This window comes from Onychomys torridus, chromosome 10 (genome assembly GCF_903995425.1).
Source record: "Onychomys torridus chromosome 10, mOncTor1.1, whole genome shotgun sequence".
NCBI classification, from domain to species: Eukaryota; Metazoa; Chordata; class Mammalia; order Rodentia; family Cricetidae; genus Onychomys; species Onychomys torridus.
In genome coordinates this window covers 94,159,182-94,176,913 of record NC_050452.1, presented here as the reverse complement: position 1 = coordinate 94,176,913, position 17,732 = coordinate 94,159,182, and the positions used below count along the sequence as shown (strand labels likewise).

Sequence of the window (17,732 nt, the reverse complement as noted above, 5' to 3'; positions counted from 1 at the left end):
TTAATTAGCTTGTATTATATATATTCTCTCAGTTTTCAGCTTATATGTTCATTCTCATATTTAATTAGTTCATATCAATATAGCATATATGTTCATTCTAACATATACTGATGTTCTCAACCTATCTCCTGATATGGTTTATGTTTGTATTTCCTCAATCACATTATCCCCTTCATCTCACATAAATTATAATCTAACATCATTTTCATACATGCTGTAGGTATATTTAATAAAATTATTCTTCTTATCTTTTCTATTTGGGGTCATTGGTTTTGTAGGCAGCATATTGTCATAGTAGTGTTACATACTAGACACAAGAATATCTGTTTACAAGCATATAAAACCTTGTTACTTTAATATGCCAACATTTGAACAACTAGTTGGAAAATGGAAAATATATATGTGTGAGTGTGTGTATTCCTTAATACTAAGAGGTTGATACTTTATTTAAAATTAATAACTGTATGATTTTCATCATATTTGTTAAATCACCAGATTAGTATGCTTACTATGGTGTACTAATGAGTAATTGCACTTTATTTTCTTTCTATTTAAATATTTGTTACAGAATTTTAAGCAATATCAAATTTTTCTGTTGTGTCAACAACTGCTCTCCAAATGAGTGTTCAGTCATGCTTATTGCATTGTATTCTTTTTTTACTTTCATGCAAAAAGAAAAACCTCAGTGGTTTCTGTGAATGAGGGAATGTCTTTGTTTAATTTTAGCTTTTGTTCTACATTTTAACCTTTACTTTTTCTGGCTTTAGCTATGTGTTTTGTTTGTATGGATGGCAAGATTTGATTTATTTATCTTTTTTTAATTTTTATTTCAGTTTTTACAAGCATGGGAATATATTCTTGCATAGACCTTGGGAAAGAGAACACCCTAAATGTGGCTTAATCAACACTGTAAATCCTTTCCCGTTTACTCAGATATGTGCATCGTTGAAATGTGTGTGCCAGTGGCATATTTTTTTTTAGTCTATTTAGCTGCCTGCCTGTAATCAGGACTATGTCAACTGTTGTCATTCTAAATGTGTCCTTTCTTTTTATCAAGCACATTGCCTGATTGACCTTTTTTTTTTTTTTCTTCTTCTCTGTCTTTCTATGGGGCTGCTCCAGGAGCCATGGCTAATCATCTTATAAGCAATGCTCTGCTTCGTCCGCATGGTACTAACAATCCCTATAATACATTGCTTGGGGAACCGGCGGTCTGTAACAACCCTTCTATCAGCATGTACAACGCACAAGGTGTGCTGGAGTTTATCTTAAGTTTTTCAAGTGAGAGTCCCGCTTTATGTAGCTTTTACGGGCACATTCTCTTTTCTTTTCTCCTGTCTTTCCTTTGTTTGGAAGCAGACACACAGACTCCTTTTTCATTCTGTCCCTCTTGGTGCTTTTATTTTCCATTTTCCTTAGGTTTCCTTAGTGAGAAGTAGATGCCTCCTGATAAGCAAATGCCTGATTCATCAGTATGTGTTGGTTTTCCTGTGCTGTTATGAAATGTATTGTGGTTTGTCAGTACATCCTTGTTACTCATTTATTTTTATATTAAATACCTGTGTACTTACTGTGAGAAATGAGAATATTTGTCTAAGGTAAGTAAGACAAAGGGAGACTTGATTCAGTAGTCTTGGTGGTATAAGATTGAGGAAATAGATCTTTCTTTGCTGTATCATGAAGTTCACTCTGTGCTCAAAGCATTAGTATTGATGAAAGCGTTAGATTAACTCCAGGGGAAAGTACATTGACCTAAGCCATAGAGGAGCGAGCAGCCAGCTGGATGACAGGAGCCCCTCACTTCTCCCTCGGCTCTCACAGGCGTTGTTCCAGGCCAGCAACAAAATTTCCTTTTATACCATGCTTCCTGTGATGATGGTTTCTCTGTGCATTGTCTTGCTTGAAAATTATGTAAAAATCATCTCTCAAAAATAATAAGCAAATCTGTCTTTAAAAATTTTATAGTATAAGCTTGTTTGTTTGTTTGTTTGTTTGTTTTTTAATCTTTTACAAGCATAAGAGTTTGCTTAGGGCACAAAGCATTTTTAAGTATCCTATTTCTATACATGTAAAAAGACTGCAAAAATTATTCAAGTAAAAGTTGCACAAAATAAAAGTCCCACCTAGTGATTCACTTACTTAAAATGATATTTCCAAAAAAAATTCACCAAGATAGGGACTTCTTTGTTTTCTTTAAACTGAATGTGATAGATTAGCAATCGATTTTTGTTAGACTCAGAACATTTAGGAGTTTTTTTGTTTGTTTGCTTGCTTTTCATTGAATCTGAGGTGAAGGGTTGGAGGTATAATTGTGTAAACGTCTAACCCATTCTACAAGGCGGGGTTCTCTCTGTGTGTGCCAGCAGCATCTCATATCATCTGGGTTTGCCCAAGTGGCTCCTTCCTAGATGCAAAGGATTATCTGAAAATAATTTTCGAAGTATTAAAGTTATCCATTAAACGGTGACTTTAAGATGCTTGCAAATAAATAATTGGGCAACCCTTCAGTCCCATCGAATTTCTTAAAGACTACATGTCTAAGAATCTCGGTCTTTGAGAATCAAAAGGAGGGGCAGAGTGTGTGAGCTCATTTTCTGATGCCTGTAAGGTTGAATTGTTCCTGGAACATTGGCCTTCACCCCACAGGATCCCGTACACTTATCATAGCAGTGCTCACTTTCTTTTTCATGTGTGTATATCACCCTGGCTATGCTGCTTAGGTTAGTTTCTGGAGTAAAGAAGAGTTCAGTACTCTGCTTTCATTTGGTAATCCTATAAATACTAAAAGCAGCCCATATGTTTCCCTTTGTTCTCCCATTTCCCTAATCCAACAGAATGGTCAATGTGAGACAGTTCCTGGCCCCTTGATGGTCACCCTCTCTACTGTCTACTGTTTAAATATGCCATACGTGGTTTGGCAGAACAGTCTAGTAGAAAAAAAACATTTCACTTTGTCCTTTTTTTTATTTTCCTGTGGCCAAATGACAAGTAAATATGTTATTGTAAATAACTTAAAACATATTGTGATATCAGCACATTTTAAATGATGTTATGTGACTATTTGCACAATATTTTCTAATTAAATGTACTCAACATTACTCCTCTTAGACAAGATGTTGGTAATTGTTTTAAATGCTAAATTTATATCACATTTGTTTTGCTTTTTTGTATATAATTTATAATTGCCTTTAGAAAGAAAAACTAGCAAGTATTAATTGAATTGTTTTTCCTAATCTAATATTTACCTTTCCATCTTCATCTAAAAATCAAGGAGATTTAAAAATATGAAACACATGTAAAAATGATTAAATAATAGAGTTCTGGGAGTAAACCTCCAAAAGATAACCTAACACTAAAGCCTAAAGCAGTCTTGGGGCAACCTAGACAAAATGCATATAAAAATATAGAAGCAAAATATTTACAATGTGAAGTTTAAAATAATACCATATTCACACAGTATTATTCTTATGTAATCCACAAATAGACATTGTTATATAAAATTATTAATAAATATACAAAGACCTCATCCAGATCAATTTGTCTTTTATTTCAGTAAATTTAATAAATTATACTAAATATTCTTAAAAAAAAACTAAGGTAATTTTGTTGTCAGAGACAAAGGTGAAATTATGTAGCTATTTATGTTGTAGGTCTTTTTTTTTTAAGACATTAAAGAACTGTAGTAGTGCTCAAAGTACATTTTGAAAAACTAGCCAAAATAAATCTTGGTGATTGTCATGTTGCTGCTAATCTTATGCTTTCAGATGAATGCACTTATATTCTTACTGGCAAGGTGAACTCTTACATGAACTATAGGTGGCTTGGTATGTACTGGAGTGGTTCGTATTAAATTGCCACTTGATTTTGTTTTGGGGATCCTCTAACTCCATTGTGCCAATGCTTTTTAGGCACTGGAACATTCAGATTGAAAGTATTTATTCTTGCTTGCAATGTCTTCACTTAAGGTTTGTAGAAAATGTATTTATAGTGTTACTGAAGTATATAGTTAGAAATAAAAACAAAGAATATACATGTGTTATAGTAAATTTGGAGACTATGTATGGAAATATTTTAAAAATCTCATGTATACTATTTCTGGACCATTATCTTCTTGTCAGTATGAGAAATTCAATTTTTACAAAGATAAGTCTCATTGAAAAACCTGTCAAAACAACATTGTATGAAGAAAAGGTCATGATTTTAGTAAAATAAATGTACTTTTCAAAGTAATTGAATGCAAATCTAAGACTTTAAAGAGAGACATAAACTCATAGGACAGGATGCAGTGAAGAGTGCATTATATATGGTTGGAATGAGAAGCTGTATAGAATGCAAATTAATAACCCCTTATGGCTTCCAAAGCCTGTGGCAGACGAGAACAAGAGATTGCAGCAGAGCCAGGAAGAGCATAGGACCACCTTCCTGGTTCTCGCTCTTTGAGTCAGCAGTGCAGCATCAGATCACGTCCAGGCTCTTTTGATCTTAGTTGCCTCATTTAATGAGCTACAATGAGCTTGGAAGCATTTGGATATGTTGATAAACAGCTTAGCTGTTTATTTTGAACTCTGCTTCTAAAGCTAATTCAGAATTTTAGGTGGGATTTCCTCTGCCTCTTAAAATGTGACACATCTCTTTTTGTCAGAAGTAAATCAATACTTAAAATATAAAAACTCTTCCTTCAGCCAGTAGATATGACCAAACTATGAATATATGGAATATCCACTCATAAGTTTGTGCAATTAGTATACACTAACAAAAACACCACTGTCAAAAAAGAAGCCTGGTTGAAATACAAGCCAGAATCTTCTTAAGTGATATGGCCCAGAAGATGCCTTGAGTTTATTTTTGGATATTTTAACTTTCCTATAAACAAAACAGCAAGAATAATTCTTCTTCTTCTACTCTGATTACAGATAGGTTTTCCTGAGAATAAAATTTCTTAGGATTGTCTTCTAACTCACCTACTCCCAAGCTATTTTGTTAAGTAGAGGATGCTACAATCCAAAGGGAACTTTTTACTGAGGCTGCAAGTTTTTCTTCCACATATCCGGAGGCAAAACCCTAAGTGGATTTCATATTTCCCTATAGTTCAACATCTTCTTAATGTGAGCATCTGTCCAGGCAAAATGGAGTAAAGTAGCTCTCGCACAGGCAAAGGGAAGAAACACGTGACAAAATAATGCCATTAGGAAAACTTCAACTCAGGTTTTCTTTCTGTGTCTTATTTTTAATTTCACTAAATAATTTAAAAAAGCATAAGGTGTTCCTATAGCAGGCACTTTCTAATATCACATACCTATCATATTGAAATGCAGTGGTAGAAAGAAATAATCATAGCTTAGTCAGGTGGTGGTGGCCCAACCCTTTAATCCCAGCACTTGGGAGGCAGAGACAGATGGAGCTCGGAGTTGGAGGCCAGCCTGGTCTACAGAGTGAGTTCCAGGACAGACAAGGCTACACAGAGAACCCTGTCTCTCAAAAACAAAACAAAATGAGCAAACAACAAACAAAAACAGAGAGTGAAAGAAGTAAAGAAAGAAAGAAAAAGAAATAGTCATAGCCCACCTCTTAGTCTTGGTCCGTGGGACAATTTTAAGTGTCATATCAATGTGTATGAAATTTGCAAGCTATAGAAATGCTTATTAAAGCATCCTTGTATTGGTGTGTATTAAGGTGGAGGACTCTTTGCTAAAATTTCAGTGTTTGAATTATGATAAACCATGTAACACAGACTTGTGAATGTGGGGGCAGTGGAAATGGTTTCCTGTGACTCTTTTTTCTGCATATCATCAATTTGCTTTGGACTCACGTTTCTCCTATTGTCGCTGTAAGCTTACTCGCTGTTTTTTCTTTCTTTTTCTTCATGCTGTCGTTTAGAGCCCTACAGAGAGACAAGTATGGGAGTAAAGCTAAACATTGCATATCAAATGTAATTTTTTTTCAGTTCACTTTTATTGCATCACATATAGATGATGTAGTTATTAAAAACAGTTCATCTCACAATTTCAAAACTAAAGAGCCTGTAGATCAACTTCTATAAATATATGCTGATAGAGATTAGACGCTTTTGTTGTCTGATTCTTTTATTCTGTCACATAATCAACATAACTGTTAAGTCTCATGTAGTGTTTGTGTGAGTTAAATTGTTTTTAAATTAAGCCTTTTTTTTTTTTTGCAAAGTAACCCATAAACTTTTAATTTCAATTAGTGCATTCCATCATTAAAAATGTGTCCCATTTGCAACATGCTCACCTAATTTTCTATGGCTGTTTGAAGTCCAATACCAAATGCATTGACAACAAAAAATGAAATTAAAAAATGTGTTTCAATGCATCAGCAACATAATCATAACCATTAAGCATATCATACCAGCCTCTACAGCAGCAATCACCTGTCATATGCAGCACTTTTTAAAAGCATTGACTTCTTTTTTCTTAACATTGTGAATTTGTGTACCAGATATTTTATGACATGAAAATAAATCGCTTCAACCTATGTCTGTGGTGACTGCTCATTCATGGATTTATGAAATGTTATTTTTGAAATCTGTTTTTCTTGAATGTAAAGAAGGTGAAAATCCACATAAAATTGGCATATACGTGACATGTCATTTCAACTGTCATTGAACTGGGTTTTCATAAACGTAATTGCATCACAGATATAGAATGAGTGCTATATTTTCACAATTTAGAAATGTATTGAGAGGTTTAAGAGAATTCTTCAAGTAATTTTTCGGAAATACCCTTCCTTAGTTATCAACACTGGTTAAATGTGTAGGTTTTTTTTTTTTTTCTTTGTGGATGTGCTTAAAGTGATTTATGAAACTATTAAAGATTCTTGAACTTCTGCTTATTCAAGGGAATGCAAAAACCTTGAAGAAGTTTGTGGTTAAATTTATTTCCCTGCAGCTGTTTCTTACCAGAATATGATATTTAGCTTCTTTAAAACTAAATTTTAATACATCCCAAGTCATCAGTCATCATAAGATGGTGATTTTAATAATGACATTGTGCTTTTAGGACTAAAACCCTGTGTTTTTACACGTTCTTCGGTAGTATTTTTCAGTAACCCTAAACAATAACTTATGGGTTAATACATAGTAATAACTAACGTGATTACAGTAGGAAAAATTACAAATAATTCCAAACATTTTTGAAAGTATATATCTCAGTGTGCCACTCATTTGACTGGGCATTATTTCACAACTTGCAAATTTAATATAATCCTTTTGTAGTTTTGTATGCAACAATTATTTTAATCTTCCTAAATTATATATCAAATTACCAAAAGCTTCTTCTTTTACTTTTGAATTACATATTCAAAGTGCCACACATGAATTATGTGATAGCTATTTCAGCAATATGTAAAGTTAGAGATGACAATTTAACTGACTTTGATGTGTATAAATTGAAAACAATAAGTGACTATATAAAATCTTATTTTAATTTGTCATTTTCAGCTAAATAAACTTTATGTATCAGATTCTGTTTGTGTGAGATTTGAAATTAATAACATAGTTTTCTTTAAAATTTATTTTAGTTTTTTTCTAGTTAAAACATTTCTGTTAGTATTTTGTATTTTATACATATATACATGCTGACATGTATAGATTTAATAGTGTTTTTTTCCTTTCCATTTTATATTTAAAATGCTAGCAATTTATACATATTTTAGATTCCATGAATGTTTCTACTTTTGTGTTTGTGTGTGTATGTGTGCGTGTGTGTTCAATGGCTCATTGGATATAAATGTCATAGTGTCTTGTAATCTTTTTCAGAGGGGCTTCTGAACAATGCCAGGGATACAAGTGTCATGGATACTCTACCACTGAATGGTAACCATGGCAACAGTTACAGCATTGCTGGCGGTGAATACCTGAGCAACTGTGTGCAAATTATAGACCGTGGCTATAACCACCACGAGACCGCCCTAGAGAAAAAGATCCTAAAGGAACTCACTTCCAACTATATCCCTTCATACCTGAACAACCACGAGCGCTCCAGTGAACAGAACAGGAATATGATGAACAAACTGGTGAACAACTTAGGCAGTGGGAGTGAAGATGACGCCATCGTCCTGGATGACGCAGCGTCCTTTAACCATGAGGAGAGTCTGGGCCTGGAACTCATTCATGAGGAATCTGATGCTCCCTTGCTGCCCCCGAGGGTGTACTCCACGGAGAACCACCAGCCACACCACTACAGCAGGAGGCGGCTCCCCCAGGACCACAGCGAGAGCTTCTTCCCTCTGCTAACCGACGAGCACACAGAAGACCCACAGTCACCGCACAGGGACTCTCTGTACACCAGCATGCCGGCCCTGGCCGGCGTGCCCGCTGCAGACAGCGTGACCACCAGCACCCAGACCGAAGCCGCGGTGGCCAAGGGTGGTGACGCCGAAGATGTTTACTACAAAAGCATGCCAAACCTGGGCTCCAGAAACCACGTGCACCCGCTGCACGCTTACTACCCGCTGGGGCGTGGCAGCAGTGACGGATTCATAGTTCCTCCCAACAAAGACGGGGCCTCTCCGGAGGGGACTTCCAAAGGACCCGCGCACTTGGTCACTAGTCTATAGAAGATGACACAGAGATGGCAACCAACAGGACTGCAAACACCAAGTGCACCATTCTGAGTCAATATAAGCAGTGTGGTCATCCTGTGTACTCCGACATCTGATGCTGTTCTCAAAAAAGAGAGACTCTCTTGACATTTTTTTTTTAACTTGAATTTTTAGGTCGGCCCAGGGGAGAAAGCTAACGCTGAGATCCTCCTGTGCCCGGTTCTTTCCCGTCCTATCTCTCAGATGGAGACTTCATTATGTTAATGAACGAGATACGAAGAAAATGGCGCTCATTGTGGCCTTGTTGAATTATGTTGTGTTTGTTTTTAACATCTCTGATGCTCTGTTACTAGAATCACAAGGACCTGTTGTTTTGTTTTGTTTTGTTTTGTTTTTTTAAAGGCCAGAACAATGGTTTGAAATTAGCAACAATGCTGCATCTAGATTGGAGTGCTGCCCAGCCGTGGAAGCGGAGCAGAACTGTGTCACATAGCGGTTCATGGTCACTCACAACTTGAGTTCACCACAGCAGGAATAGCTGTGGGAAGCAAAAAAACAAAACAACAAAAATTAATAATCTGACGGAGGGGAATTCTAGAATTATATGCTAGATGCATATTTTATGATTCGCTATATTAACTGATGATAAAACTAATGGCAGAAAAAAATTGAACAATTTCTATGTAATGTACAGATACTAGCATTGCGCATATAGTCTGCTTTCTGTTCCTCCAGAATTTGAGTCCTGTTAATGTAGTGGCGAAGAAGAAATTTTCTTTTGTGCTAGTCTTGCAAGTTTGTCTACCAGTAAAAGAGCAAAGTTTCCTTCCTTGTTTTCTTCCTTTTTTTTTCTTTTGTCCCCTCTCTCCGCAACCTGTTTTTTTTTTTCCTTTAAAAATTCACCTGGCAAAAAAAATAATAAAGAAATGAAGCTATCACTTTATAAGAATCATTTTCTAGTAATGCAAACAAATTATTTTTTACAAAAAATAAAATAAAATAAATAAAATTAGACTTCCTTCCCTCACTATATATCTTTATCCAACCCGAATATTTGCAACTCCATTTTGCAGAATTAGAGCAGGACAAATCTTATGTTTCCAGGGCACATCTGTTGTAATGCAAAGCATATTTGGCAAGCAGTTCCTCACCAAGGCAGTAGCTATGATTCTAGAAGCTAAGACATGTCTATAGACCTAGAGGGGCTTCTGCATGTGAAAAGCTGTGTTCCATAGGCGTTACAGTGCTGACTGCGCAGTCTGCCCCTGTGAGGGCACCTGCACTACCAGCTCTTAGAGGAAATTCACCCCCTCATAGTAAGAGTTGAAAGGTCAAATTATTTTGAAATGATTTTTAAAAAATCTTCTGTTAACAGGAAAGTTTATTTATTTGACAGGATTTTAAGTAATGTAGGAATACAAATGGTAAATCAGCAGCACATATAATTTTTTTTAAGTTATGATCCATTTTGTATGGTCTCAAGTTGGATGACCTCATTACTAATATTTGTTGTAAAAGTGAAACTTGTTTGCCAACCAATAAACAACTGATTGAGATTTAGAAGAGATTGTTTTTGACGTATGTACTATATTATCAAATGTCCTTCTCATTTTTCTTGCCTTGCCTTTCCTCCCTTTTCAGAACACAAGCTTTCCTTATCCTTTGTCACACAAGTGAGCCACACAAAGAATCAATCTGCTTTGACTTACCAAACACAGCATGTTACAGGGTGTGCAGACAGTCAACCAAGGAAATGATATGGGCTGAAGCAAGATGAGTAACTCACACTCAAGTGGGTCAACAAAGATTATGGTTGTGCTGGCTGATAAAGCAGCTCTAGTCTCTAACTAGGCTTGTGTCTAAATACACATTCATTCCATGTTTTAAATACCACATTTCAAAGAGTCAGCCCCCTCCCCCACCCCACGTTTTTGCAAGCTCCATATTGATGGAGAAATTTGGAAATTTAAATTTACTCAGTTGATTAAGAGATGCAATAGTAATGGCATAGAACCTGTTCATTGTAGAGGCAGCGTGTAAGACTTTTAAAGTGGGCAATCTCAAAGTCCTTTTTGTTGATTCTCCTTCTCCATCCCTCTGACTTTCCCTTTGTAGCTCTCTCTCTCTCTCTCTCTCTCTCTCTCTCTCTCTCTCTCTCTCTCTCTTTCACACACACACACACACACACCATTGCATCCTCTGTACCTTCATGCCTCATATGTCAGACAGTTTTTACACCATTTTTTTTTTTTTTTAGTTTATGGGGGGAAAAATAAGGACAAAACTAATGACTTCCAAAGAACTTCTAAATCTTGCACTTCTGCTAGCAGCAGTTTCTGAACAAGGAGCTCACTTAAAGCTCAAATGAACTTGCCAGGTTATACTTTCTGTAATATATCCTTGGGCTTACTTTATTAAAGTCTACACACTAGCCATCTACAAATGATAAATCAAGGTAAGAGCTGAGAGTGGAACTAGCCAGCTATCCACACAACCTTCAAATTCTGTGTGCAGAAGAAAGTTATGTTGGGCCAGAACACATGTTAATCTGAAAGCTACTTCAAAAGAACCCATGGATTGTTCCATTTTAGTCAACTGATAAGAATATTTTCTTTAAGTCCATGGACATTTTAAATGGGAGGAGAGGAGAAGCATTAGCATTAGAAGTAACTAGTTTTCTACGTGCCATGGCAATATTGACACCCAAAAGTTGTTTAATCCATCAAATGTTTTATATATATAAATATATATGTATATATATACACATATATATCATATAGATATTTGGTAATTAAAAAAATCTCTCTGTGGGTATGTCTAAGGCAGCCTTGGAAATATGCATATTGTCTGTGGACCGCAAGTAGTTGTGCTTTATTTGAAAACTCTCATGAAAACATCAGAAAAAAAAAGTTGGTTTCAGGGAACAATGGGAAAACTACTTCAGTTCAGCTTACTTGATGCTCTATTATTGGTACTTTCCTATATGATACTTTGTGTTTAATTATACAGAATTTTAAACAGGTAGCCTCCCCATTTCTGCAGGGAACAACCTGAAGAAAGATCACTTGGATACATAAACTGGTGTAGAAGGCCTTTGCATATGATCTTTAACTTTGCTCTTGCATCAAGATGAAAGGGTCACTGTAGACCTCTCATACATCATAACTGATGTGCTTCAGAAATAATTAAGATCCTCCAGTTTTCAGAGGGTGGGAGTATCCCTTCCCCATGTGACTATAATAAAAAGTGGGTAAAGAACTTGACTGTTTCTCATTTCAGTAGAACTGTGTATTTAGTTCTGTTTATACCAGCTAGTCCTGAACCTGACTCTCTTCCTCCCACCCACCATTTCGTATAAAGCCACTTATCTATTAATACTATTAAATTTTCCCTTATCTTGAACCTTATGTTGACTCTAGGTTTTCAGGACCCTGTGGCATTTGTGATATGCTTGTTTGCATATTTTCCATGAAGTAAATTTCTGTTGAATAGACCCAGCACATTATTTAGCCAAGTGAAAGAAAAAGTCATGTAAATGAAACAAACCAATTATTGCTTCCTAGTATAATATTTTTTGTAATATTTTACACTTAAAAGTTTTTTCCTCATTTGCAGTCTTAAGTAACATGATACTTTGTAAGGGCACTAGGTAATAGAACTCAGGATTATCATTTCTTATATTCATGTATTGTTGCATAGCTAATATTGCTAATTGATAACATTTATAAGTAAATAGAAATTCAGGGAAGAAAATTGGTTGGAATTCAGTTAAATTTTGTGGACATCCCTCTTTGTTTTTAATTTGAACACATGGGAAATAAATGTCCAAGTCTTATGCAAGAAATAGTCTTAATGAGTAAAAAGAACTGGCATGAGAATAATTATACTGAAATAAAAACAATGAGGGAATTATATTAAACAAAGACAGGTAATTAAATTACTCATAATTTCCTGTAAAAAAAAAAAGTCCTTGTGGCTGTAAATTAAAACATAGTGTATGATGTGTAGTGTTTTAAGACTGCCAGTATAATTTCAAAAATTGACACAGTAAATCAATCTTTAAAAATTTAGGTTTTTAATGTTTAATGTTAACTTAGTGTGATGTATCTCCTGACTTTAAAAGTAACATTAAAAACTTTCATCAGTGACTGACTGCAGTTTTTTAGGAAGAGGAAAAAAAAATAGCTTTTGTCTAAAGATCAATTCTAAACTGAATTGTACCCACTCTATATTAATGAAAATATTTAAATTTTGAAGTTGTTCATTAGTACTCTATCAAAATCTTATTAGTTGCAATATTTAAGAAAAAATACCACCAATAAAATAGGCAAACAAACAAAAACCACTTTAACTATAAATGAACATCAATTTAAGTTTAAAGAGTCAAAGAGAAACAATGTGAAACTCTAATCTGGTTTTAAGCAAATGCGAATAAACCCACATTGGCATTAATGTTTTACTCTAACAAAAATAATTGATATAAAACACTAAGTACAAATGTCCTAGTATATTACAGAGCAGAATATAAAGGTTGAATTTCAGTTTTAGTATCTCATAAATCGTCACATAAACAATTACTGTGCATTCTTACTTTAAAATTTAGATTTCTCTCCATCACATTTTAGGAAGTTGAAGACACAGAAGTGATACAAACTTATAGAAAAACACATTTTGGAAGCTTTAAGAACTTTCTTGGAGTTCATAAAATAGTCTCAAAATGTTAAACTTAGTTTTGTGATCAGAATTTGTCTGTCTTTAACCATTTGAAAAATGTTATTAGACATCCAAACTTTCATTTGTAATCCAAAAGTGTCAATAGTTGTAATAGTTGCTTGTGTCCTGGTTAAGCCACTGGGGGCACATGTCCACAGCAATCATTTACCCTGATGATATCATCTTTGCTTTAAAAAGGAACCAGTCTTTTAACTTTCACCTGTACATGTATTTGCACAATCTAATTCTTTTTATAAGTTTTCCGTGGAAGTAACTTTTTTACAATTATTAACTTGATGGGTGTTTTTCCCCAGTTAGCCAGGTAGTTACTATAGCTTTGTATATTCTCATTTTAAGTAATTATCCTAAGAAAATAAAAAGCATCAGTTTGCCTCTAGCACTTTAAAGTTACTATTAAAATATCTTGATTCCAAATACGTTTTTTTTATACTTTACCTGTCTTAAGGCTATGTTGACTGTACTTTCCTCATTTAATAACTTTCCTCCCTCCCTTCCCCATAGAGCATGGTAAAGATAAGCAGGAAACTAATTAGTGTGAAGGTGTCGAGGACTGGCACACAGACACCTCTTTCAATAAGCTAGTCTTTTTTTAAACTGTAGTATGAACAGAAGTAATCAGAACCAGGATGGCAAATTTTTACCAACTACACAAGACCTACAGTAGAATTATAGAGAAAAGTTTCCTAGGGGTAAAGTCACTAACAATGCTAAAAAGTTTTTATACCTAGTACTATTGATGTGTCAAGGAAAAAAAAATTCCCATGTTTTCCTCATCCTAATACCACAGAAAATGTAAATTGCTTTTAGTGCTTTTTAGACATTTCTCATTTGGTTAGATCTTGTTGTAAAGAAGTTTCAATACTTCATAAATGTTCCTTAAAATGTAAGTATTTTGCCTCAATTCACCTTCCCTCTGTGATCTGCTGACTGCTGTGCACCAACACACTTAATGCTATTGGCAACTTTGTGACTTTTAAAGCTTTATTGTGGGTCTCTCTAGTAAACATTGAAAGTTAACTAGGTTTCTAAAGATCTGAGTTAGACAATGTTCTTTAGACCCAATAGCTTTACATTGGAATGCGATGGAATTGGAATACAATCTTTGATCTAAAGAGGAGGTTGCACAGAAGTTACTTAACCCAGAATCAGCATTTACACTTGAAAAATTTAGATTTGTTTTACTGGCCCAACACTGCAAAAATTTATGCCACATTAAATATGTAGCTTTAAATAACAGTAATTTTATGAAGTTTAAAAATTGCTTTTTTTCCCCCTGATGGTTGAAACAGGCAAAATTATCCTGAGATCTTTATTGATTGACTTCAAAAGATGTCTCACAAAATTAGTATATCAATGACATTTGGGAATAGTGGGGTTTTTCAGGGTAGAACACAGTGGCTAGGTCGTTGTGGCCTCTTATGATAAAAGCAGATTATATCATTCTATACTATTGTTTTCAGTGTCTCAAATTTCAACTCTCCCAGTGGCTGATGATTTGATTGACATTTTAAATCATGAAAGACAGGAAAATGTTGTTTTTCGTACCCTAGTAGAGAATAAAGATTTCCTTTACCATCCTGAATAATAGAAGATGCTGTGTGTGCAGGATGGGTGTGTGTGTGCTTTGTAGATATGTTTCCTTTGTCTGCGTAATCTAACACTGATGTTAATATTCTAACATCTAATGCTTCCAGTAAACTGTGAAGTCAAAAACAGTAGAAGTGTTGTTCACTATTGGCTTCTGAAAACAAATTGGAACTGGAAAGATAATTGGGAAATTTTTCCATATTGTATTTCTTGACAAGTTTTAAATTTAATTCATGATACATGTCTCTTGAAAATAGTTTAATTCCAAGACTTAACAACTAATCAAGCTATTCCTCACAGATATGAAAAATCTCTATTAGAAGCAAACTAGTTATTGCAACTTTGGTCTCATAGAATTCTCCTATACTCACATAAGACATTATTCTGACCATGCACAACAATAAAATTTCAAGCTGTTGGATCCCCACTACCCTCTTGTACAATCTTTTTATCTTTTTTTAATGCTTTGTACAATCACATGTAAAACCATGAGCTTCAAAACTCAATAAAATGTCAGTAAACATTCAGTGATGTAGTTACTCTTGTCATATGGGGACTTCCAGAGCTTTGGATCTGAGATAGTGTTTCCAGCTAAGCTATAGGATAGTACCAAGTAATGTATTACCTGTGCTTCACATGCTTAAACCCTGCCAACCTTCCTTCACATACTGGACATAAAGTAGGAGGACTTGCTTTTCCTTTGTTTTTAAAGAACTCTCACCACTTGAAGTATCCTTCAGACATTTGTCATTTACAGGAAGATAATCTTGATTCACATACTTTTTGATCTTGAAGCTTGCCTATATATATAAAACATGAAATTTAGTCTTACATCTTCTGTGTCATCTTAATTTCCCCCATCCAAACATAATCATGAGAGCCATCCGTGGAACCCTGGGCCAAAGGAGATCATCCAAGCTCTGTGCTGTTACACATTGCTCTTCTTTTAAATAAGGGTACATTGTGGATTAGGAAATACATTGCATTACATGATAGATACTATATGATTACCATTCTATGGCATCAGAGATTTTAATTATTTTTAAATTATTATACTACATCATATAAATGATCACATACAAAGAAATGAACCTACCCCTTTTCATTTTAATAAGAGAGGTACAGGAACTTAAATGAAATATTGAATAATATGGATCTCAAGGATTTTGCAAAACTTATTTCACTGGGCATAAAATACAGACATGGAAGGCTGTTGAAAAACTATCTATACTGAATGGACACAGGTGAGAGCAAGAAGCTAGGAAGGTTTCCTTACATCTTTCTATCCACTGAGACATTCCCATCTCTGAATATTGAAATGTAATTTTTATGTTATTTGAATTTCTAGATAAAAATCATCCAGAAAACTAAATGAATTCTAAGTTAATTCTAAGTAGATCACTTGTGTCTATTGATTCTATTAGCTTCTTGCCCCTAATGGTTAGATCATAACAATATGATTCTAAATCATGTCAAAGCTCTACTCTGGTGCATATGACAGGCTTATGACATCATCAAATCATGTAGCATATTTCTTGGTGTTCATATGCACAGTTTTTCAGAATCCTGTTTTTAGTGAATAATCTTACAGACTTTTCTTTTTCAGTGCAATAATGTACCATTTAGATCTTCACTCAGATTTATCTGATTGTAAATAATGGTTATTTGTTTTAAAATATCTGGAAGATGTGAAACTAAACATATGTATGTATGTATATATATATATACTATAAGCTATCAGAGACTGTACTGCTTGCATATCATGCTGCTTCCTAGGATTATTTGAGCCAGAGATCCTCAAAGGAGATAACAGTGCTACAGAGATAATCCCATGATTGAATCTGAACTCATTGTGAGCTGAACATTTTGTATCTAAATAATATGTGTCAGTGAAATACTGGGGTGTGACTCCTCTAATGGTAAATGGCTTTCTAACCTATGAGAAACAATGTTATAAAAGTGTCTCCCAAATGTTGGCTTCCAGTCTCTGGGTAGAGATAGGAAAATGGAAATGAAATAGCCATAACTTTTCTTTGAGTATAGCTTCTTAATTTCTGATATCAAGTGTTCATTTAGTTGCATAAACTGAAGGCAAAAATACAGTATATTCTGCATTCAAGTGTGTCTTCTTTGTAAAGTGCATAGAAATAAGGTGGCAAACTTTTCAAAACGCATGTTTTGACCTGGTCTAATTCATGAGTAGGTCTGTATGTTACAGATTTTTCCCCCTCACAAGTAGTTACTTTTATATACTTGAAACTATATTACAGATAAACTTTCTATATATTGCTCAATTTTTACCTACAGGTCAATTGTTAATGTGGTTGGAAATTAACACAGGATATATCACTGCAATAGTATCAGAGGTAAAAATACTCACTCTGCCACTAATTAAGGTTAAAAATGACATAGGAAAATTGGAGACTATATACAAATAAATGAGTATATATTCATGCATATGCATGATTATATATGTGTATGTATATACACACAACACATATGTGTGTGTATTTATGTAATTACAGAGTTGGCCACCAGCTGCAGGCTCTGTATCCTGTGGACCAAACCAAAGGCAGATGGAAAATGTTTGGAAAACAGTGTGTCTGCCCTGAACACGTAGAGACATTTTCCCTAAACAACACAGCACAGTGATTTATATAACATTTACATGTGCTAAATTCTATGAATAAACTAGAAATTCTTTTATGTTTACTGAAGGATGTTTAAGTTACATGCAAATATTTCACCATTTTATATTAAGGATTTATGCACCTGCTGATTTTTAAATCCACTATAACATCCTAGAAAGATCCCAACATATACTGAGGTGAGGAGATCACATGTATTGT

The 17,732-nt window shown here is 34.5% G+C and overlaps 1 protein-coding gene across 24 annotated transcripts in view; it reads left to right on the top strand.

Annotated features, from left to right (window-relative positions):
* The window catches only part of Adgrl3 (adhesion G protein-coupled receptor L3), a 763,485-nt gene that overhangs the window by 725,563 nt on the left and 20,190 nt on the right, over positions 1-17,732 (top strand). For 8 of the 24 annotated variants that reach the window (XM_036200934.1, XM_036200944.1, XM_036200936.1 and 5 more), the window contains 3 exons: positions 1,123-1,251; positions 5,878-5,895; positions 7,778-9,387. The exons of 2 other annotated variants lie outside the window; for them this stretch is intronic. In XM_036200934.1, coding sequence (XP_036056827.1) covers positions 1,123-1,251; positions 5,878-5,895; positions 7,778-8,577 — 947 coding nt within the window. In that variant the 3' untranslated portion in view covers positions 8,578-9,387. Of the gene's footprint in view, positions 1-1,122; positions 1,252-5,877; positions 5,930-7,777; positions 9,388-17,732 lie in introns of those variants that run through there. 14 more of the 24 variants (XM_036200952.1, XM_036200951.1, XM_036200950.1 and 11 more) reach the window with 4 other exon arrangements.